The 23,257-nt window shown below is 42.9% G+C and overlaps 1 protein-coding gene across 1 annotated transcript in view; it reads left to right on the top strand.

Annotated features, from left to right (window-relative positions):
* The window catches only part of csmd3b (CUB and Sushi multiple domains 3b), a 2,345,756-nt gene that overhangs the window by 2,067,390 nt on the left and 255,109 nt on the right, over window positions 1–23,257 (top strand). The window contains exons 35-37 of the mRNA XM_063066157.1: window positions 10,593–10,717; window positions 13,091–13,187; window positions 22,466–22,570. Coding sequence (XP_062922227.1) covers window positions 10,593–10,717; window positions 13,091–13,187; window positions 22,466–22,570 — 327 coding nt within the window. The remainder of the gene's footprint in view (window positions 1–10,592; window positions 10,718–13,090; window positions 13,188–22,465; window positions 22,571–23,257) is intronic.

Here is a 23,257-nt window from a genome sequence, read left to right as displayed (position 1 = left end):
AAAAAGAAGTGTCCCCTTTTACAGCGAGAGGGCAGGCATAACAAAACAACGCGCTGATTTGCGATGATAAAGTCTGCTGCTTTGTTTTTTTTGTTCCGAAAGTTCTCCAACCCGAGAATCGGCAACAAACTCTCCTCCACCAACGAGAGAGAGAGAGGGAGAGAGATTTGGTGAGTACAGAGCCTCCGAAAGCTGATCCGCTGCTCCTGATGTTTCGTCTTCTCCTGTGATGCGTGAGTCAGTGGCACCAGCATAGAATCAGCTCATGTACAGGGCCACAAAAGCTCGGAAGCCCGAAGTTGAGCTCATCTTCTCAGCTGCATCCTTGTGATTTTGAAAAGCAAGCGGTCGTAAGCCCTCGGGAACTGGTCCCACCACCACATTAAGTGTAACTTCAGGTCAGGATCTTCAACGGAACCCCATCTGATGTGAAAAAGGAAAAGAGAGACATCAAAGGGAGAAATTAAGCTGTTTCCACAGAAGAGCTCGAAGGGGTCATTGCTGAGCGTCATTGTAGCTCACAGTTATTACCCTGCAACCATCAGGCTCCTGGACCATCATGGATAAGCTCACTCACCTCAATACAGGACTAATCTTTGAACACAATCTATGCACTAACTTCCAGGAACACTACAACTCATGTACACAGTATTACTTATTTATTTACAATACCGTGCTAAAGTCTTAGGTACATATATATATACAGCTAGGGTGCCTAAGACTTTTGCATTGTACTGTATTGGTCAAAGTGGAGTTGAGAGCGAATTTATAAATCTAGCAGGAGCAATGAGTATTGAAATGGGATGGTGGCGTGCCGCGAGAGGGTGTGGGACAGGTGGCAGAGAAGGAGTGCCAGGGTGGGAGCGGGTGGTGTGGGTGCAGACACACCCAGCCCTGAGACCCCAGCCAAGATCATTTGATTCCTAGCAATTGGTTTATTGATCGTTACAGAATGTCTCTCTGGTGCTTCCCATTCCCTCCCCTCTCCTTTCCCTTTTTTCCAACTATGATTCCCCTATCCCTGGCCCCTTCCCACTCTCAGTCCACCAATAGAGACCAATATCAGAATCAGGTTTACCATCACTCATCTATGTCATGAAATTTGTTTCGTTTTGCGGCAGCAGTACAGTGCAATATGTGAAATTACTACAGTACTGAGCAAAAGTCTGAGGCACCCTAACTATATATATGTGCCTAATACTTTTGCACAGTACTGTATATTACAAAGGCAAGAAATTAAATAACTATTTTAGTTGCTTGTCTTTGTCCGTGTGTATTTTTCATTGACCCTTTTGTATTTCTCAGCTTCAGGGTTCTGAGATTTTGCTGCTCTGTACATGGGCTGATTCTATGCCCGTGCCACTGACTCACGCATCACAGGAGAAAATGAAACATCAGCTTTTGGAGGCCCTGTACTCACCAAATCTCTCTCTCTCTCTCTCTCTCTCTCTCTCCCCCTTGTTGGTGGAGGAGAGTTTGTTGCCTATTCTTGGGTTGGAGCGTGGGCACGTGGCCAAGTGGTTAAGGCATTGGACTAGCGACCTGAAAGTTGTGAGTTCGAGCCCCAGCCGAGGGAACATAGAAACATAGAAACATAGAAAATAGGTGCAGGAGTAGGCCATTCGGCCCTTCAAGCCTGCACCGCCATTTATTATGATCATGGCTGATCATCCAACTCAGAACCCCGCCCCAGCCTTCCCTCCATACCCCCTGACCCCTGTAGCCACAAGGGCCATATCTAACTCCCTCTTAAATATAGCCAATGAACTGGCCTCAACTGTTTCCTGTGGCAGAGAATTCCACAGAACGTGTTGCATCCTTGAGCAAGGCACTTAATCACACATTGCTCTGCGATGACACTGGTGCCAAGCTGTATGGGTCCTAATGCCCTTCCCTTGGACAACATTGGTGTCATGGAGAGGGGAGACTTGCAGCATGGGCAACTGCTGGTCTTCCATACAGCCTTGCCCAGGCCTGCGCCCTGGAGAGTGAAGACTTTCCAGGCGCAAATCCATGGTCTCGCAAGACTAACGGATGCCTTTAACTTCAACTTGGGTTGGAGAACTTTTGAAACAAAAATCAAAGCGGCAGACTTTATCATCACAAATCAGCGCGTTGTTTTGTTCTGCTGTGAATGTCTGAAAGAAAATAAATCTCAGGGTGACATATACAAACTTTGATAATAAGTTTACTTTGAGCTTTGAAACTATTTTTCTAGTATCTGTCATAAAGCTTTAATGTCAGGCTTTATTCGAGACATGGCTCCAGGGTGACCAGGGATGGGAGCTCAACGTTCAGGGATATTCAATATTCAGGAGGGATAGACATGAAGGAAGGGGAGGTGGGGTGGCGTTGCTGGTTAAAGAAGAAATTAACGCAATAGAAAGGAAGGACATAAGCCGGGAAGATGCGGAATCAATATGGGTAGAGCTGCGTAACACCAAGGGGCAGAAGACGCTGGTGGGAGTTGTGTACAGGCCACCTAACAGTAGTAGTGAGGTCGGAGATGGTATTAAACAGGAAATTAGAAATGTGTGCAATAAAGGAGCAGCAGTTATAATGGGTGACTTCAATCTTCAATCTACTGGGTGAACCAAATTGGTAAAGGTGATGAGGAAGAGGATTTCTTGGAATGTATGCGGGATGGTTTTTTGAACTAACATGTCGAGGAACCAACTAGAGAGCAGGCTATTCTGGACTGGGTTTTGAGCAATGAGGAAGGGTTAATTAGCGATCTTGTCGTGAGAGGCCCCTTAGGTAAGAGTGACCATAATATGGTGGAATTCTTCATTAAGATGGAGAGTGACATAGTTAATTCAGAAACAAAGGTTCTGAACTTAAAGAGGGGTGACTTTGAAGGTATGAGACGTGAATTAGCTAAGATAGACTGGCAAATGACACTTAAAGGATTGACGGTGGATATGCAATGGCAAGCATTTAAAGGTTGCATGGATGAACTACAACAATTGTTCATCCCAGTTTGGCAAAAGAATAAATCAAGGAAGGTAGTGCACCCGTGGCTGACAAGAGAAATTAGGGATAGTATCAATTCCAAAGAAGAAGCATACAAATTAGCCAGAGAAAGTGGCTCACCTGAGGACTGGGAGAAATTCAGAGTTCAGCAGAGGAGGACAAAGGGCTTAATTAGGAAGGGGGAAAAAGATTATGAGAGAAAACTGGCAGGAAACATAAAAATGGACTGTAAAAGCTTTTATAGATATGTAAAAAGGAAAAGACTGGTAAAGACAAATGTAGGTCCCCTGCAGACAGAAACAGGTGAATTGATTATGGGGAGCAAGGACATGGCAGACCAATTGAATAATTACTTTGGTTCTGTCTTCACTAAGGAGGACATAAATAATCTTCCAGAAATAGTAAGGGACAGAGGGTCCAGTGAGTTGGAGGAACTGAGCGAAATACATGTTAGGAGGGAAGTGGTGTTAGGTAAATTGAAGGGATTGAAGGCAGATAAATCCCTAGGGCCAGATGGTCTGCATCCTAGAGTGCTTAAAGAAGTAGCCCAAGAAATAGTGGATGCATTAGTGATAATTTTTCAAAACTCGTTAGATTCTGGACTGGTTCCTGAGGATTGGAGGGTGGCTAATGTAACCCCACTTTTTAAAAAAGGAGGGAGAGAGAAACCGGGGAATTATAGACCGGTTAGCCTAACGTCGGTGGTGGGGAAACTGCTGGAGTCAGTTATCAAGGATGTGATAACAGCACATTTGGAAAGCGGTGAAATGATCGGACAAAGTCAGCATGGATTTGTGAAAGGAAAATCATGTCTGACGAATCTCATAGAATTTTTTGAGGATGTAACTAGTAGAGTGGATAGGGGAGAACCAGTGGATGTGGTATATTTGGATTTTCAAAAGGCTTTTGACAAGGTCCCACACAGGAGATTTGTGTGCAAACTTAAAGCACACGGTATTGGGGGTAAGGTATTGGTGTGGGTGGAGAATTGGTTAGCAGACAGGAAGCAAAGAGTGGGAATAAACGGGACCTTTTCAGAATGGCAGGCGGTGACTAGTGGGGTACCGCAAGGCTCAGTGCTGGGACCCCAGTTGTTTACAATATATATTAATGACTTGGATGAGGGAATTAAATGCAGCATCTCCAAGTTTGCGGATGACACGAAGCTGGGTGGCAGTGTTAGCAGTGAGGAGGATGCTAAGAGGATGCAGGGTGACTTGGATAGGTTGGGTGAGTGTGCAAATTCATGGCAGATGCAATTTAATGTGGATAAATGTGAAGTTATCCACTTTGGTGGCAAAAATAGGAAAACAGATTATTATCTGAATGGTGGCCGATTAGGAAAAGGGGAGGTGCAACGAGACCTGGGTGTCATTATACACCAGTCATTGAAAGTGGGCATGCAGGTACAGCAGGCGGTGAAAAAGGCGAATGGTATGCTGGCATTTATAGCGAGAGGATTCGAGTACAGGAGCAGGGAGGTACTACTGCAGTTGTACAAGGCCTTGGTGAGACCACACCTGGAGTATTGTGTGCAGTTTTGGTCCCCTAATCTGAGGAAAGACATCTTTGCCATAGAGGGAGTACAAAGAAGGTTCACCAGATTGATTCCTGGGATGGCAGGACTTTCATATGAAGAAAGACTAGATGAATTGGGCTTGTACTCGTTGGAATTTAGAAGATTGAGGAGGGATCTGATTGAAACGTATAAGATCCTAAAGGGATTGGACAGGCTAGATGCAGGAAGATTGTTCCCGATGTTGGGGAAGTCCAGAACGAGGGGTCACAGTTTGAGGATAGAGGGGAAGCCTTTTAGGACCGAGATTAGGAAAAACTTCTTCACACAGAGAGTGGTGAATCTGTGGAATTCTCTGCCACAGCAAACTGTTGAGGCCAGTTCATTGGCTATATTTAAGAGGGAGTTAGATATGGCCCTTGTGGCTACGGGGGTCAGGGGGTATGGAGGGAAGGCTGGGGTGGGGTTCTGAGTTGGATGATCAGCCATGATCATAATAAATGGTGGTGCAGGCTCAAAGGGCCGAATGGCCTACTCCTGCACCTATTTTCTATGTTTCTATGTTTCTATAACATGGCTTTGAGTGCATTCTGTAGGTTAACACGTAATAGGTTGTTGTTCAAAGTTCAAAACTTAGTTTAGATTCTTCTTACCAGCTTAGCTTAACTTCAATGCATCAATCTGATATTGTGGAACCACAGTAATTATTAGGAAAATTACAAGTTTTATTCTGGGCGTCAGTAATCCAAGATGGATTCTTAGAACAGCTTGTACTGGAGCCTACCAGAGAGAATGCAATTCTAGATTTAGTGTTGTGCAATGAAACGGATTTGATCAGGGACCTCGAGGTAAAGGAGCCTTTAGGAGGGAGTGACCATAATATGATAAGTTTTAATCTACAATTTGAGAGGGAGAAGGGAAACTCGGAAATGTCAGTATTACAGTTGAACAAAGGGAACTACGGTGCTATGAGGGAGGAACTGGCCAAAGTTCAATGGAACAATACCATAGCAGGGATGACAGTGGAACAGCAATGGCAAGTGTTTCTGGGAATAATGCGGAAGGTGCAGGATCAGTTCGTTCCAAAGAGGAAGAAAGATCCTAAGAGGAATAAGGGGAGGCTGTGGCTGACAAGGGAAGTAATGGACAGCATAAAAATAAAATAGAAGTAGTATAACATAGCAAAGATGAGTGGGAAGCCGGAAGATTGGGATTCTTTTAAAGAGCAATGGAAGGTAACTAAAAAGGCAATACGTGGAGAAAATAATGAGGTACGAAGGTAAACTAGCCAAGAATATAAAGGAGAATAGTAAAAGCTTCTTTAGGTATGTGAAAAGGAAAAAAATAGTTAAGACCAAAATTGGGCCCTTGAAGACAGAAACGGGTGAATTTATTATGGGGAACAAGGAAGTGGTAGACGAGTTGAACAGGTACTTTGGATCTGTCCTCACTAGGGAAGACACAAACAATCTCCCAGTTATAATAGTGGCCAAAGGACCTAGGGTAATCGATGAACTGAAAGAAATTTATATTAGGCAGGAAATGGTGTTGGATAGACTGTTGGGTCTGAAGGCTGATAAGTCCCTGGGACCTGATGGTCTGCATCCCAGGGTACTTAAGGAGGTGGCTTTAGAAATCGTGGACGCATTGGTAATCATTTTCCAATGTTCTGTAGATTCAGGATCAGTTCCTGTGGATTGGAGGGTGGCTAATGTCGTCCCTCTCTTCAAGAAAGGAGGAAGAGAGAAAACAGGGATTTATAGACCGGTTAGCCTGACATCGGTGGTGGGAAAGATGCTGGAGTCAATTATAAAAGATGAAATTACGACACATCTGGATAGCAGTAACAGGATCGGTTCGAGTCAGCATGGATTTACGAAGGGGAAATCGTGCTTGACTAATCTTCTGGAATTTTTTGAGGATGTAACTATGAAAACGGACAAGGGAGAGCCAGTGGATGTAGTGTACCTGGACTTTCAGAAAGCCTTTGATAAAGTCCCACATAGGAGATTAGTGGGCAAAATTTGGGCACATGGTATTGGGGGAAGAGTACTGACATGGATTGAAAATTGGCTGGCTGACAGAAAACAAAGAGTAGCGATTAACAGGTCCCTTTCGGAATGGCAGGCGGTGACCAGTGGGGTACCGCAGGGTTCAGTGCTGGAACCGCAGCTGTTTACAATATATATTAATGATTTAGATGAGGGAATTAAAAGTAACATTAGCAAATTTGCCGATGACACAAAGCTGGGTGGCAGTGTGAAATGTGAGGAGGATGTTATGAGAATGCAGGGTGACTTGGACAGGCTGGGTGAGTGGGCAGATGCATGGCAGATTCAGTTTAATGTGGATAAATGTGAGGTTATCCACTTTGGTGGTAAGAACAGGAAGGCAGATTATTATCTAAATGGAGTCAAGTTAGGAAAAGGGGAAGTACAACGAGATCTAGGTATTCTTGTACATCAGTCACTGAAAGCAAGCATGCAAGTACAGCAGGCAGTGAAGAAAGCTAATGGCATGCTGGCCTTCATAACAAGGGGAATTGAGTATAAGAGCAAAGATGTCCTTCTACAGTTGCAGGGCCCTGGTGAGACCACACCTGGAGTACTGTGTGCAGTTTTGGTCTCCAAATTTGAGGAAGGACATTCTTGCTATTGAGGGAGTGCAGCGTAGGTTCACAAGGTTAATTCCTGGGATGGCGGGACTGTCATATGTTGAAAGATTGGAGCGACTGGGCTTGTATACTCTGAAATTTAGAAAGCTGAGAGGGGATCTTATTGAAACATAAAAGATTATTAAGGGATTGGACACGCTGGAGGCAGGAAGCATGTTCCCGCTGATGGGTGAGTCCAGAACCAGAGGCCACAGTTTAAGAATAAGGGGTAGGCCATTTAGAACAGAGTTGAGGAAAAACTCTTTCACCCAGAGAGTGGTTGATATATGGAATGCTCTGCCCCAGAAGGCTGTGGAGGCCAAGTCTCTGGATGCTTTCAAGAAAGAGATGGATAGAGCTCTTAAAGATAGCGGAATCAAAGGTTATGGGGATAAGGCAGGAACTGGATACTGATTGTGGATGATCAGCCATGATCACAATGAGTGGCGGTGCTGGCTCGAAGGGCCGAATAGCCTACTCCTGCAGCTATTGTCTATCGCCTATTGTCAAGTCAAAACACCTGATAATTGTCAACATCTGTCTTTTTATTCAAAGCTAAAAATGAATAGAGTAAGATTCACTTCAATCCTGACTGGAGTTGTAAAGCATTTGGGAGCTGTGACTGTATGGAGTGGCGCAGCTTTCACTGACAATTTCAATTCTCTGTGCAAGGCTGTCCCCTCTAGGTAAATTTATTCAGTTACATGGGACGTGGATTCCTCTGCATGTTTTCCAAAAATACCTATAGGGGGATTGCTTACTAATGGAACTGTTTGAAAGTCTCGGATAAGTAATGCTCTGAGTCTCCTTACTTCTCCAAATGCTGTGATGCACAGTTTATCTGTGTACTCCTAAATATCTCCCATGATCATATCCAGAGCAAAGCTGTATGTTACAGTATGTGTAGCATTGCACTTCTCTTGCCCTCAGTGTAAACATAATTATTATTTTGCACTGAACAGAGCAATTAGACAACTATTTCCAACTATTGCTTGCCAAGGATCCATTATTCCCTGAAACACAGAGATTAATTCTCAGAAATGAATGCACGAGGAGCGTTTGATGGCTCTGCACCTGTACTTGTTGGATTTTAGAAGAATGAGAGAGGATCTCATTGAAACCTATTAAATACTGAAAGGCCGAGAGAGAGTTGACATGGAGAGGATGTTTCCTTTACTTAACGAGTCTATGACCAAAGTTCACAGCCTCACAGTACAAGAATATCTCTTTCGGAGGAATTTCTTCAGCTAGAGGTGGCGTATCTGTGCAATTCAATGACTTGGGTATGGAGGCCAAATCATAAGACCATAAGACAAAGGAGCAGAAGTAGGCCATTCGGCCCATCGAGTCTGCTCCGCCATTTTATCATGAGCTGATCCATTTTCTCCTATTTAGTCCCACTCCCCTGCCTTCTCACCATAACCTTTGATGCCCTGGCTACACAGATACCTATCAATCTCTGCCTTAAATACACCCAATGACTTGGCCTCCACTGCTGCCCGTGGCAACAAATTCCATAGATTCACCACCCTCTGACTAAAAAAATTTCTTTGCATTTCTGTTCTGAAAGGGTGCCCTTCAATCCTTAAGTCATGCCCTCTCGTACTAGGCTCCCCCATCATGGGAAACAACTTTGCCACATCCACTCTGTCCATGCCTTTTAACATTCGAAATGTTTCTATGAGGTCTCCCCTCATTCTTCTAAACTCCAAGGAATACAGTCCAAGAGCGGACAAACGTTCCTCACATGTTAACCCTCTCACTCCTGGAATCATTCTAGTGAATCTTCTCTGTACCCTCTCCAACGTCAGCACATCCTTTCTTAAATAAGGAGAACAAAACTGCTCACAGTACTCCAAGTGAGGTCTCACCAGCGCCTTATAGAGCCTCAACATCACATCCCTGCTCCTATACTCTATTCCTCTAAATGATATATTCCTTTAAATATATCATTTGGTATATTTAAAGTGGAGTTCAGTAGCTTCCTAATTAGTGCAGGCACCAACGGTTACAGGAGAATGGAGTTGAGAGGGATAATTAATCAGCCATGATGGAATAGCAGAGTAGACTTGATGGGTCAAATAGTCTAATTTTGTTCCTATGTTTTATGATTTTATGAGATTAAAGTTAGTACCACATACATGGATTCTGTGGGCTGAATCATGCTAACTGCTTGCTGCCACTTTGCTACTAGCTCAGTCATTCAGGCTGCAGAATATCTAGAACTTCCATGGGTGCTCTGAAAGGTGAAAGTCTGAGATCAGCTACAAGTTAGTTACCAGCAAACCCCACTGTTTGCTCTTCTGCAAGGTTCCCAACAACATTAATGTGCAGAGGTGAGGGTCTACTGGCACTTTATATCTGTCTCTCAAAGCTGCTTGACTGATGAATGGAATAAAGTGGAAAACAGTACTTAAAAACTACAGTGACTTTTTTAAAATGTCAAGACATGAACGTTCAAAAGGGACCATTGCATAATCTGGGTTATGAAATGTTTACCTTGTGATTGTTTTTGTTTTGATGGGTTCAGACGCTCAAATTAGTTGTGGAATATAAGGGAGAGAGCAGATGTACACTTATTGTTGGAAGTATTGTAACACAGAAGAAAGTTAAACTGATCCATCTGCTCTGATGTTTCCTCTTCATTCATAAATACTCCACCCAACCTTTAAAAATGTATGAAGCTGATTCCTAAATCCAGCAAGGATAAGTTCTGAAGAGATTAGTTATAGTAAAGCTTTACTGTCTAGAAAACACATGGATGAACAGGGAAAGAGCCTTTAAATCTAGAGAAGTTGCTTTGGAAATGTGAATTTATTAATATGGATGTATAATCAAAAACTGCCATTGTCCAATTCATTTGAAAACTGTTTTAAGTTTGAAAACATTGAATTTTTTGAATCATGCCTACATGAAATCATATGCTGAAAATAATGCATTTACATGCAATATTATTGACAAGAACTGACCCCCCAAATTTTCTTTGCATTTACTGATCAGTAGAAACAGTGGCAAGGAGGTGTGCAAAGGCTCTAACAATTATTTCCATTCAGTGCAAGTATCCATTAAATTATATTTAATAAACAGGTGTTTTGAGTCTGTCATTAAACTCAATGATTCATTAAATACCTTTTTTTTTAAAAAAACAGGTTATTTTTCAGATTGCCAATTTCTGACTACTCTCAGTATTTTCTTTATTAGGTATCTCCTGTAGTCAGCAGGTGTACAAGTATACTTAATAAAGTGACCACTGATGAATTTAGAACTATTCAGAGAGAATGCATTACAAAGTTTTGAATGTTACTCGCATCTCTCCAGATAGCAAAATTGCGCGTTTAATAAATCTTCAATAAGCTGTTGTCAAGAAGCAGCTCATCATTACTGTTCTATGCATACCTCTGTTACTCTGAGGCATCTTTGTTTAGTTGCTCTGTTTCCATTTCCTTTCAGTGCCCTGTGGTGGAGTTTTAACTGAACGTAAAGGGAGTATTCTGTCTCCGAGTTATCCAGAGCCATATGACAACAATTTGAACTGCATCTGGAAAATCACAGTGCCGGAAGGCGCTGGAATACAAGTAAGGATACTCTTTCTGCTTTGTCTGTTGCGTTTGCTCGTATCTCATCTGATTATTAAGGTTTGAGGCATTTGCTTCATCTTAGTTTGCTTTGCATACAAATAAGTATGCAAACCAAGTAAGTTTGCATATAATTACTGATGTAATTACATGGTTGGTGTTGCTGCCCTTGGAGGGGCTGCTCGGTTCAAGTTGCTGCCCTCGGAAAAGCCTCTGGCCCCTGTTGCTTCGCCCAGAGGGGCTGCTTGTTCATGTTGCTGCCCTCTGCAGGGGGCTGCTGGATTCAAGTCGCTGCCTTTGGAGAGACTCCTGGTTCATGTCGCTTCCCTCAGAAGGATCGCTGGTTCCCAATGCTCTCGGAGACGTTATCGGAATTCTGAGATTTATGGATTGCCCTGTAGTTCTTATTGGCCTCTTTCAGTTCTATGCTTTTTTTAGTGTTCTCACCCATTCTTTCTTGTTGCAGAATGGCAGGCAGGGGGTTTGGGGTTTGAAGTTCTTGCTCTTGTTTCTCCATATGCGTGATCTGTTAGTTTTTGTGCAAGGGAGTGGTTGGGGATGTTTGGAGTTTACAAGATTTTGTTTCTTTTTCTTTTCAATTGGGGATGTCTTTCTTTCAACTATTTCTATGGTTTTCTGTATTTTATGGCTATCCAGAGAAGATAAGTTTCAGAGTTGTATTCTGCACACATACTTTGAATGTTTGAACCTTTTTGAACCGTTAATTTAATATGAAAGCATTGTTTGGGCTTCATATTCATACTGAAACAAAAAACAGGATGCTGGAATACTCAAAAATCGCAGAAAATGCAGGGTACATTCACAGGTTATAGACTCATAGAACACTACAGCCCAGAAACAAACCCTTTGGTCCTTCTCGTCCATGCCAAACTTAATCTGTCCATTCCCACTGACCTGCACTTAGACCATAGTAACCAGAAACCAGAAACACATTTTGCGTGAACCTCAGAATCCTCTAAAAATGAAACCAACCCATAAACTGTGCCGATCAAACCTTGCCCAAGACCCAAGATTCCTGCAACTTCCTCCTTCAGCAGTGAGTGAGAGGCAGGGACAAAGGTGCACTGAACACCAGCTTGTCTTCCGTTCTCATCCTCGTTGAATTCAATCTTACTGGACGCTTTATTCGGCGAGTAGGTCGAGAATTAGAGCTGATCATGGGTTTGCACTCCACCATTAGGCATACTCTGCTCTCAACCTCGCTTTCAACCGCGTTGAATTCTCTCGGAGAAAGCAAATACACCAATCGGCCCAAAGACACATTATCAAAATGTAAATTGCAGGCTCCAATTGCACACAGATTAGTAATATAAGAATATTTTTAATGTAAGAGTAGCTTAGGTGAAGAATTGTCTGCAAGATGTCGCATTAGTTACTTTGGTCGCTGGTGCCAACTTGCCTTTTCAATTTTGGATGTCGAGGATCTTGTGTTACGAGAATACACATAAAATTAAGATGTTTGCTGGCCTGGGCTAGCATCAGTGGCATCAGCAGTTGGTCTGCCACCTGCCCTCAGGGGAAGGAGAGATAAGGAACAATGGAGCAGCGTCTGGAGATGTGTAATGAAGGGATGTGGGAGGAAGAGCTGTCTGGAGCGGCTCCCCCCTTTGAACCCTGAACTGTTTGAAGTGATGGACAGGCGATACCCCAGCAGGGGGATAAAAAGGGACAGGTTCGCTAAGACAGACACACACGCCACCCGAGGTAACGAGACCCTGGAAGCGGTGCGCTTCTCACGAGTGGGTGAGAAGTGCCAGACAACGACAAGGGTGGAAAGGTACGATCAGCGGGAACCCGGTGTGTGTCCGCCCTTGCCTGGGTGCCGGGTTCACTGCAGAGGATCGACCGCATCTGGAGGAGGGGTCACAGTCGGTGACCTCAGGTGACATCACCAAGGACCCGCCCAAAAGCTGTTTGTGAGCCATCTCGCTGGTCTGTGAGTGAAGCAGTGTTCTGAATGATCAGTTGTTCCTATTCTGTCTCTCTTCCCCCACCTTGTCCATCGCCATGGCAACGATTACTGCGAACTGAACTACAAACTGGACTGAACTTTGAGTCATTTTGAAATTGGTCATTTACCCCTAGACAACGATAGAGCTTGATTGATGCTGTTATCTTAATTCTGTGCACATGTGTGGTTATCATTGTTGAATTGTTGCATTTATTATCCTTTCGATTACTGTGTTGCTTGTTTCTTTAATAAAACTTTCTTGGTTCTGGTGCTCCGGACTCCAGCTCAGTGATCCATTTCTGCTGGTTTGGCAACCCAGTTGCGGGGTACGTAACACTTGATTGAAATATACTCCTTTAATAAGATGTAGTTTTCTAAGTAAATGTACTTATCACTTTCAGGTTCAAGTAATAAGCTTTGCTACCGAGCATAACTGGGACTCATTGGATTTCTTTGATGGGATTGACACTAATGCGCCACGTCTAGGAAGCTTTTCAGGTGAGAAGCTGAAGAAGATGAAATTATATTAAGTATATTCAGAAAGTAAAATGCCAGCCTCTCTTTTGATTAGTTCATTGTCACTTGCATAATACAAAATGTGGTAATCAAGAGTTATCACTTGCTAGTGAGCTGCGGATTGTCAAAACTGCAATTGCATAATTTAGACTCACTGTTTAAACCTTTTATCAGGTAACCACACCTGCCAGCTTTCATTTTTTGCAGTTAAGGTTCAGATTTTCTTTTTCTTTCAAAAATTTGATCTATTTCAGATTATCTCACCAAGAACATTCAGACTTTGGAGATTGGTCATATTTTTATCTTCTACACTTTGAAATCTTTCCTAGAAATTGATGTTATTAGCTTGTTTCTCTGTTCAAAAGATGTAGCAAGAATTACGAATGCATATTTCCTAGTATTTTGAAGGTGATTTAACCCACTTACTCCTTTAGTGTTGGGCACGTGGCCAAGCAGTTAAAGTGTTCGTCTAGTGATCTAAAGGTCACTAGTTCGAGCCTCAGTTGTGGCAGCATGTTTGTGCCCTTGAGCAAGGCTCTTAATCACACATTGCTCTAGTCTGTGCGAGGAGTGGTGCCCCACATAGACTTCCAATCTGCGCCTGGTAAGGCATGAAAATGCTCGACACTGGCCTCTCATGGTCTGAGTCGTCGTTCCTCCTCCTCCTCCTCCACCTCCTTTTTCAGATCACATTTGAACATCTTTAAAGTCCAATGCATCCAATATTCAATACACCTCATTTTAACTGTACTGAGATCTGACCTCTTCGAAACACGAGAGATTTTGCGGATGCCAGAAATCCAGGGCAACTCAGACAAAGTGCTGGAGGAACTCAGCAGGTCAGGTGGCATCCATAGTGGGGAATAAGCAGTTGATGTTTCAGGCTCAGACTATTCATTACAATTTTTCAGTCCTGATGAAGGGTTTCAGCTCAAAATATTGACTGTTTATTCCCCTCTATAGATGGTGCATGACCTACTGAGTTCCTCCAGCATTGTGTGCTGCTCTGTTTTCTTCTAATACCATCGGAATAGAGATAAACCTTTTTTTTAGGCTGTGCTCTGCTTTCTTCTAATACCATTAGAATAGAAGAAGCTTTTTTAGGGAGTCAGGAGAAGTAAGCAGGGAGGTGATAATTGGAAAAGGCAAGGGCTGGAGAAGAAAGAATCTGATAGGAAAGAAGAGTGGATCATGGGAGAAAGGGAAGGAGGTGGGGCAATGGGTCGGGGGTTGACAGGAAGGTGAAGATAAGAAATCAGATGCCAGAGTGGGGAAATGAAGAAGAGGGAAGGGGGAGGGGGAAAATTCACTAGAAATGAGAGAAATTGATGTTCATTCCATCAGATTGGGGGCTACCTAGACAGAATGAGTGTTGCTTCTCCAACCTGTGAGTGGACTCATCAAGGCAGAAGAGGAGGCCATGGACCAACATGCCGTTACATGAATGGGGATAGAAACGGAAATAGCTGGCCACTGGGAAATTACATATTTTTTTGTGATGATGCAGAAGAGCTTGACAAAGCAATCCCTCAATTTACAACGAGTCTGATCAATCAGGAGGCTGGACACATTAGATAACCCCAGCAGATTCACAAGGTGCTGTATTGCCTCACTGGAATGGACTGTTTTGGCCCTGAATGGAGGCAAGGAAGGAGGTGAATGGGCAAATGTTGCACTTCTGCTGCTTGCAGGGAGAGATATTAGTGGGGAAGGATGAATGGACAAGGGAATCATGGAGGAAGTGATCCCTGCAGAAAAGTGGAGAGTGGGGGGTGGAGGAGGTGGGTAGGCAATGATGTATTTGGTGGCAGGATCCTGTTGCAAACAATGAGACGCTGAATGTGGAGGCTCATAGGGCGGGAGGTAAGGACAAGAGGAATCATATTCCTGTCAAGGTGTTGAGAAGATGGGGTGAGCACGATATCCGGGAAATGGAGGAGATACGATTCAGTGTAGCATCAATGATGGAAAAAGGGAAACGCTGTTCTTTGAAGAAAGAAAACATCGCTGATATTCTGGAAAGGAAAATCTCATTCTGGAAACAGATGTGACTGAGACGAAGGAACTGAGAAAATGGAATGGCATTTTTACAGGAGGCAGGATGGGAAGAGGTATAGTCAATATAGGCTTGGAATTGGTGGGCTAATAAAAGATATCAGTAGGCAGTTTGTCTCCAAAGATGGAAGTAGAGAGATCAAGAAAGAGGATTGAGGTGGTCAGAAATGGACCAGGTGAATTTGAGGGTCGGGTGTAAGTTAAAGGCAAAGTTGTTGAAATTGAGGAGCTCAGTATGATTACATGAAGCAGCGCCAATGTAGTTGTCAATGCAGTGCAGAAAGGGTTGGGAAGCATTAGCAGGGAAAGCTCAGAACATGGACTGTTCCACCAAGGCGACGAAAAGGCAGGCATAGCTCGGGCTCATGTGGGTGCCCATGGCAACACCCTGAGTTTGGAGAAAGTGGGAGGAGTGGAAAGTGAAATTATTGAGGGTGAGGATCATTTCCGCCAGATGGCAGAGGGTAGTGGTGAGGAGAACTGGTTGGGTCTGTTGTCAAGAAAGAAGTGGAGAGCTTTAAAGCCTTCTTGATGAGGAATTAAAGTGTTTAAGGACTGAACATCCATGGTGAAAATGAGCTGATCAGGGCCAGGGAATTGAAAGTTCCTCTTGCTTTACCTATCACCCTCTGAGCCTCCTCATTCAGCACCTCATTCTTTCCAATAGGATCCTACTACCAAGCACATATTTACCTCCCCGCAGAAACCAGTAAACAGCTCGGTGTCCAAGTGACAAGGCTTGACATGTGTCCTCAGTAGGCTTAGATTACAGAATGATATTGATTAGTTGGTTAGTTCAGCAGAGTAATGGCACACGTAATTTAATCCTGCTTAGTGTGAGGTGATGCTCTTTGGGATTTCCAGTAAGAGTAGGATATATGATTGGTGGGGCCCAAGGGGGTATTGAAGAACAGAGACAACTCAACGTGCAAGTCCAAAAATCAATGTGCAGTAAGTGGCAGCACATGGTCAATCAGCTGGTGAAGAAGGCAAAGGGGATACCCACCTTTATTAGCCAGGACACAGAATATAAGAGCATGGGGGTTATGGTACAACATTGGTGAGAACACAGCAAGAGTAATTGTGGACAGTTATGTTTGGCACTGTGTGTGAATATGTTGATCGTTTGTCAATGGAACTAGGTTAGGAAATTCACTACGCAATCCGTAATTATAAGGAGCTCGTACTTTATTGTCTTTGCGCAAACAACGTAACTGTGTTGACCCCAGGCCAACAGCTTAGAACTTGAATTCTACCATTCCCTCTGTATCAATACTCACTCAGTCCACTTTTCCAATTTATAACATCAAAATAGGGGCTCTCTACTGGCCAGATGATCGATCCTTTCTTCTCCCAGACTCTGCCATGAGGGTTTCTTCCTTGCGATGGTGGGTCTCTTGAGAGAGTTATCACTGATAGCAAACTTGAAATGGCCACTTTGTCACTTTTATATTTGTTCCTTACTAATTCAAATATTGCATTCCAGTGTCATAGGCTGTAGGTAATGTGTCTGACCTTTAACACCTTGTTATTGGCTCTGCTGCAGGCCAGCATCCATTTATTGCCCTCTTCCCAGCAAGTGTCAATCGGTAATTTAGGGCTCTTTGTTCTCTTCAGTAATCAGCTCGAATCACTCCAGGCAGGCACGGACACCAACATTCACACACCTGCATTTTATATTATATCAAAGAATGCCTCACAAATAACTTCTTTGGGAACAATCTCTAGTTCAGCAGATTATCTGAAACATCGTTGAGTCTACTTTAAAACACAGAAAGCAAAGCAACTTCATCTCACAAAATGGAGGATATAAAACAGTTCCACAAAATGGCAGGCCTCCATCTACAAGCACATGGCAGGAACAAGGACATTTGATCTGTCTGCCTCCACTGTCCTTAACCCATTAGAGATTGACATTTTCTTGCATATTTTAAATCCACCATGGCCAGCAAATACACTGGAGGGATGCAGAGGAGACTAACTTGGATGTTTCCCAGGCTGGAATGTTTCTGTAATGAGAAAAGACAGGGATATCGAAAACACAAGAAAGCCGTGTAGAAGCTGGAGATTTGGTGTGATACACAAAAAATGCTGGAAGAACTCAGCAGGTCAGGCAATATCTATGGAGGCAAATGAATAGATGAAGTTTCGTGCTGTGACTCTTCATCCAGATTGGAAAAAAGGCCACAGCAAGGATAATCATGAATAAATAATCTTGATTTTTTTGAATGTAGGATAAATAAATAGGACACCAGAAATATCAGCACCAAACTTCTTAATAGTAGCACCAAGCCACCTTTTATGCACGACTGATGGAAAGGCAGCAGCTGAATGTGCACTAATACCTCACTGGAGGGTCATCCTCGAATTCTGTGATCAACATCAAGTCTGGAAATTACTGTACATCCATAATTGTGGCAAGGGTGTTGGCACAGAGCCATAGCTGTTCATTACTAACTTAATGTTTAAGATGAAACATGTAAGTAGTTTTACATATGTACGGTACCGTAGTGTAGCAGTTAGTGCAATTCTCTACAGTGCCATCTGCAAGATCAGTTTTAATTCCCACCACTGACTTCAAGGAGTTTGTTAGTATTTTAACATCCTTTAATTTTTAAATGCTTAACATGCATTTTAAATAGTAAATTTATTATTCAAAGTTTATTTTAATAAACCTGTAAGTCTGCAGAGAAAATTTACAAGTACATTGGCAGGACTTGGGTTCCAGTAAAAGGTTTGAATAGGTTAGGACTTTATTCACTACAGCCAGGACAATCTAGAAGAGATCTTAAATAAGTGCAAAATTATGATGGGTATAGGCAGAATAAATGTATGCAGGCTTCTTCTCCTCAGGCTGGGTGAGAATAGAACTGGGTGAGAATAGGTCATAGGTTTTGGGTGAACGGTGAAATATTTAAGGGGAATCTGAAGGGGATCTTCTTCACTCAGAGAGTGATGTGAATGTGGAATGAGCTGCCAGAGGAAGTGGTAGACATGGGTTCAGATGAAATTTTTAAAAGTCTGTATCGGTACATGGGTGGAAGAGATTTGGAGAGCTATGGTCTCAGTGCAAGTAGATGGGCCTAAGCAGGAGACTAGATCGGCATAGACTAGATGGGCCAAAGGGCTAGTTTCATTGCTGTAGTACTCCATGAATATACATGTTTGTATTTCACTTATTTTTCTGGGTTTTCAGAAGCATCTGAAAGCTGCAAGTGACCTGTAAAAGACTGTTAGAGTGTTCCAGGTTTGCAACCTCAGTATTACATCACCTTCGGGACCATTCAGTCTCATTGGATGTCTGTCAGATGTTGGTGATCTCTTCATTCAACCTTTTGCATCTGGATAAATGGGTGGTTGAATGAAGATCATAGGCAGCGCGTCTGGGCAACTGGCGAGGTCCAAGACAGTCTAGTCCATCAAAAAGGGAAATTAAATGGTGGTCTTTAAGGACCTGGAATACAAATGTGAGGATGTGGCCTTCAATTGTAGAGTGCTTCATTCGAAATTAAGTTTGAATAAACTAGATCCATTTGCTGTGAGGTATAATTCATAGTTCCCTCTGTAGTTAAAGGCAGCAAACTGAAATTACTTTTATAAATGAAATTCCGCAAGCATGAAGTTTCCCCGAAGGATTTCAGCTGGTGTAGTACTCTTCAGTTTAACCTCTGTATTGACCATTGACAAATTCTGAAGAAAAATGAATTGGATAGATAAGAAAGACAGAAGGTAATATCATACAAGAAATGGTTATTGCGCTCATGGGGGAATTGTCTCTAGACCAGGTGTTCCCAACTTTTTTTACGCCATGGACCCTTACCATTAACCAAGGGTCTCTGGACCCCAGGATGGGAACCCCTGATCTAGACAGAAGGGGATGAATTCCCCATTCTGACCTGTTACCTCTTCTCACCTGTCCTCTCCTCCTTCCCTTTCTCCTATGGTCCACTCTCCTCTCCTATCAGATTCCTTCTTCTCCAGCCCTTGACCTTATCCACCCACCTATCTTCATCTATCTCCTTCCAGCTAGTCTCTTTTCCCTCCGCGCACTGTTTTATTTTGACATCTTCGCCTTTCCTTCTCAGTCGTAAAGAAGGGTCTCGGCCCAGAACATTGACTATCAGGTCAAGTCAAGTCAAATCACTTTTTATTGTCATTTCAACCATAACTGCTGGTACAGAACATAGTAAAAATGAGACAATGTTTTCCAGGACCATGGTGCTACATGAAACAATACAAAAACTACACTGAACTATGTAAGAAAAAAACACAAAAACTACACTAGACTGCAGACCTATCCAGGACTGCATAAAGTGCACAAAACAGTGCAGGCACTACAATAAATAATAATAAATAATACACAAGGCAGTAGGCACAGTAGAGGGTATAGTAGGTTGTTGTCAGTCCAGGCTCTGGGTATTGAGGAGTCTGATGGCTTGGAGAAAGAAACCGTTACATAATCTGGTCGTGAGTGCCTGAATGCTTTGGTGCCTTTTTCCAGATGGCAGGAGGGAGAAGAGTTCATATGAGGGGTGCGTGGGGTCCTTCACAATGCTGTTTGCTTTGTGGATGCAGCGTGTGGTGTAGATGTCTGTGATGGCGGGAAGAGAGACCCCAATGATCTTCTCAGCTGACCTCACTGTCCACAGCAGGGTCTTGCGATCCGAGATGGTACAATTTCCGAACCAAGCAGTGATGCAGCTGCTCAGGATGCTCTCAATACAACCTCTGTAGAATGTGGTGAGGATGGGGGTGGTGGAAATGGACTTTTCTCAGCCTTCACAGAAAGTAGAGACGCTGCTGGGCTTTCTTTGCTCTGGAGCTGGTGTTGAGGGAACAAGTGAGATTCTCCGCCAGGTGAACACCAAGAAATTTGGTGCTCTTAACGATCTCTATTTATCTATTTATTTCCATAGATGCTACCTGACCTGCTGAGTTCCTCCCCCATTTAGTGTGCTGCTGAATTCTGTTGCTGTGTTCCCATCCCACGAAGGGCTGAAATAGTAGTTAGAAAGAAATAGTGCTTAACAGAAAAAGTTATAAGCACCTGAGGAATTATTCAGCGAAGCAAATCTATTTTATTTACAAAAGACCTGAAGTCTTGTTAGTGAGTGCCATTAACATATTCCACCATGGAATGGCCTGTATAGTCATCTGGTTTCAAGTGAATGCCCAATTCTAGCTGCTGTTAGTTCTGAGAAAGCGAGCTAATCTCAGGGCAAAGATGAATTACTTCCAGTCTGATTTTGTAGTCGTTGGTGTATCCCATGTAGTACCTACTCACTTCTACAAGAGAGTAATTTTGGTGGCAGCTATGAAATCAGGGTCAGAAAGATTCACTGATTTTTGCCTCACCTAACAACACCTGATTATCAACCCAGCTCATAAGCAGTGTTGGAGTTGGTTGTTATTTTATATTTTTAGAGGATATCGGTTGAATTAATGCAAGACTAAAATCATGTTTTTTTTTTCCTGACATTATTTGTATTTTTAATCATTTGTATTTTTAACAAGCTCAAACATGAGAAAATCTGCAGATGCTGGAAATCTGTGCAACACACACAAAATGCTGGAGGAACCAGACCAGGCAGCATCTATGGAAGAGGGTACAGTTGACATTTTGGGTCAAAACCCATTGGTAGTCCTGATTTCGGCAGTCCAGGGTTACAGCCTAAAACATTGACTCGACCCTTTTCCATAGATGCCGCCTGGCCTGCTGAGTTCCTCCAGCATTTTGTGTGTTTTAAACAAACTCATGTATTTTTCACAGTATGTGGTGGTTCATCCCCACTTACCAGCAGAAGCCAGTATAGCAGTTACTGGAGCACATAACCCATGTGCTGTGATTGTGCAACTGTTGATTTATTGTCAGTCGGTTTATTTACAGTTGGTTTATTGTCTGTTTTACACTGTAGTGCAAGGTCAGTTCTGCAGCTGTTGAGATGAGAAAGTACAAGCTTTGGTTTACTTCAAGTTCAGGAACACCGAACGGTTAACTTGCAGGTTAAGTCAGTGGTAAGAAAGGCAAATGCAATGTTAGCATTCATTTCGAGAGGACCAGAATATAAATGCAAGAGTGTAATGCTGAGACTTGATAAGGCATTGGTCAGACCGCACTTGGAGTATTGTGAGCAGCTTTGGCCCCCTTATCCAAGGAAGGATGAGGTGTCATTGGGCATTGGAGGGACTCCAGAGGAAATTCACAGGAATGATCTTGGGAATGAAAGAGTTCATGTATGAGGAGCATTTGACGGCTCTAAGTATGTACTCGCTGGAGTTTCATGATTAGTAAGGGCAATAAAGGTTATGGAGAGAAGACAGACGAATAGAGTTGAGAGGGATAAATAAACAGCCATGGTGGAATGGTGGAGCAGACTCAATGGCCTAATTCTGCTTCTAGGTGTTATGATCTTCAGTTCTGCTTTCTTATAATCATAAATATCTCTACGAATTAAGTTTTAAACTCAATCCATTTGCTGCAAGGTGTAATTCACAGCTTTCTATTATTTAAAAATTGATGTAGAATCTCAATCAACACAGATGATATAAAGCTGACTTCATTTGGCAAAAGTGCGAGGATCTTGTTGGCAGTTACTAGTCCTTTCCAGGATGGAATGCAAAGAGGAATAATCTGACCCTTCATCATAAGGCAACAACATCTCAACTGAGCTGTGTAAAAAATACCCATTTATCAAGATAAGTAGGTGTGTTTAATAATAACATTACTGATTGGTGAAATGAAGGTTGCTGGCCTTTGAAAAGACAGTCAGTCAGTCAGAAAAGGCATAAACTGGGAAGTTTTAGAACGCTGGCAATACGGAGGAGATTGAATGGGTATCTTGGTCAGCATGGTCCAGATGGACTGAAGGCCTGTCTGTCTGCTGTACATCTCTGAGCTCCTCATCTTACAAGTGATCAATTATTTCATTATCAGTGATGATAACTGAAGGGTCTCGAAACTGAACCATGAGTGTCAAGAAATCTCCAATTATTACAATATTTACAGCCTCCAAAGGATCCTGCATGAGACCCCCAGAATATTTTCCAATTGCTGTTGAGATCAACTTCCTTAATGGAGAACACTATTGACAAAATCAGAGAAAGAGAGTGGAATGTACGTCAAATTGTGAACTAAGAATAGGTTGAGCAAAGCAAGGAACTACTAAACTAACTACATACTTTTTCAAATTTTATTTCACCCTTAGGCACAACAATACCAGCGCTCCTCAACAGCACATCTAATAACTTGTACCTAAACTTTCAGTCAGACATCAGTATTTCGGCTGCCGGCTTTCACCTTGAGTATACAGGTAATGCAGCGGTGGTCCAAGTTGGCCATTGCAGGATCTTTTTCTGATAGTCTCATCTTTGTTTTACCTGTATGGTATTTTTTGTGCTCAATAAGGTTCTGATCCTTTTATTATATCCAATGTATTGTCTGCTCCTGAGCTATGGTTTGGTGATTTGACCTGCAAGGGTTGAGGTTTTATCTCAATTTCTTCTCTTTCTGACAATATCTGCTTTCTTCCCCCGGGAAACTTTTAATTTTGGGATCTATTTTAATTTGGACTGAGGCGGAATAGCGGAGAGAGATCAAGGAGAAGTGCCCACCGGAAGTTGCATGTGAGGCCTGGGGTAGGGTATTATAATTCCTCGGCATTCTGGCTTATGTATAACATGGGACAGCACAGTAGAGTAGTAGTTAGCACAATGCTTTACAGTACAGGTGACCAGTTTCAATTCCCGCCACTGCCTGTAAGAGGCGTGTACGTTTTCCCACAGGTGCTTCGGTTTCCTCCCACAGTCCAAAGACGTAGTGGTTGGTAGGTTAATCGTCCGGTGACTAGGCAAGGGTTAAATTGGGGGGCGGGGGCAGGGTTGCTGGGTGGCCAGGCTCCAAGGGTTGGTAGGGCCTGCTCCGAGCTGTATCTCAATAAATAAGTAAAAAAAAGGAGACAAAGATAGATCGTGGTGCCAATGACAGCAGTTCATGACTT

The sequence above is a fragment of the Mobula hypostoma genome, chromosome 1, assembly GCF_963921235.1.
Source record: "Mobula hypostoma chromosome 1, sMobHyp1.1, whole genome shotgun sequence".
Taxonomy (NCBI): Eukaryota; Metazoa; Chordata; class Chondrichthyes; order Myliobatiformes; family Myliobatidae; genus Mobula; species Mobula hypostoma.
This window is presented reverse-complemented; position numbering and strand designations above follow the sequence as displayed.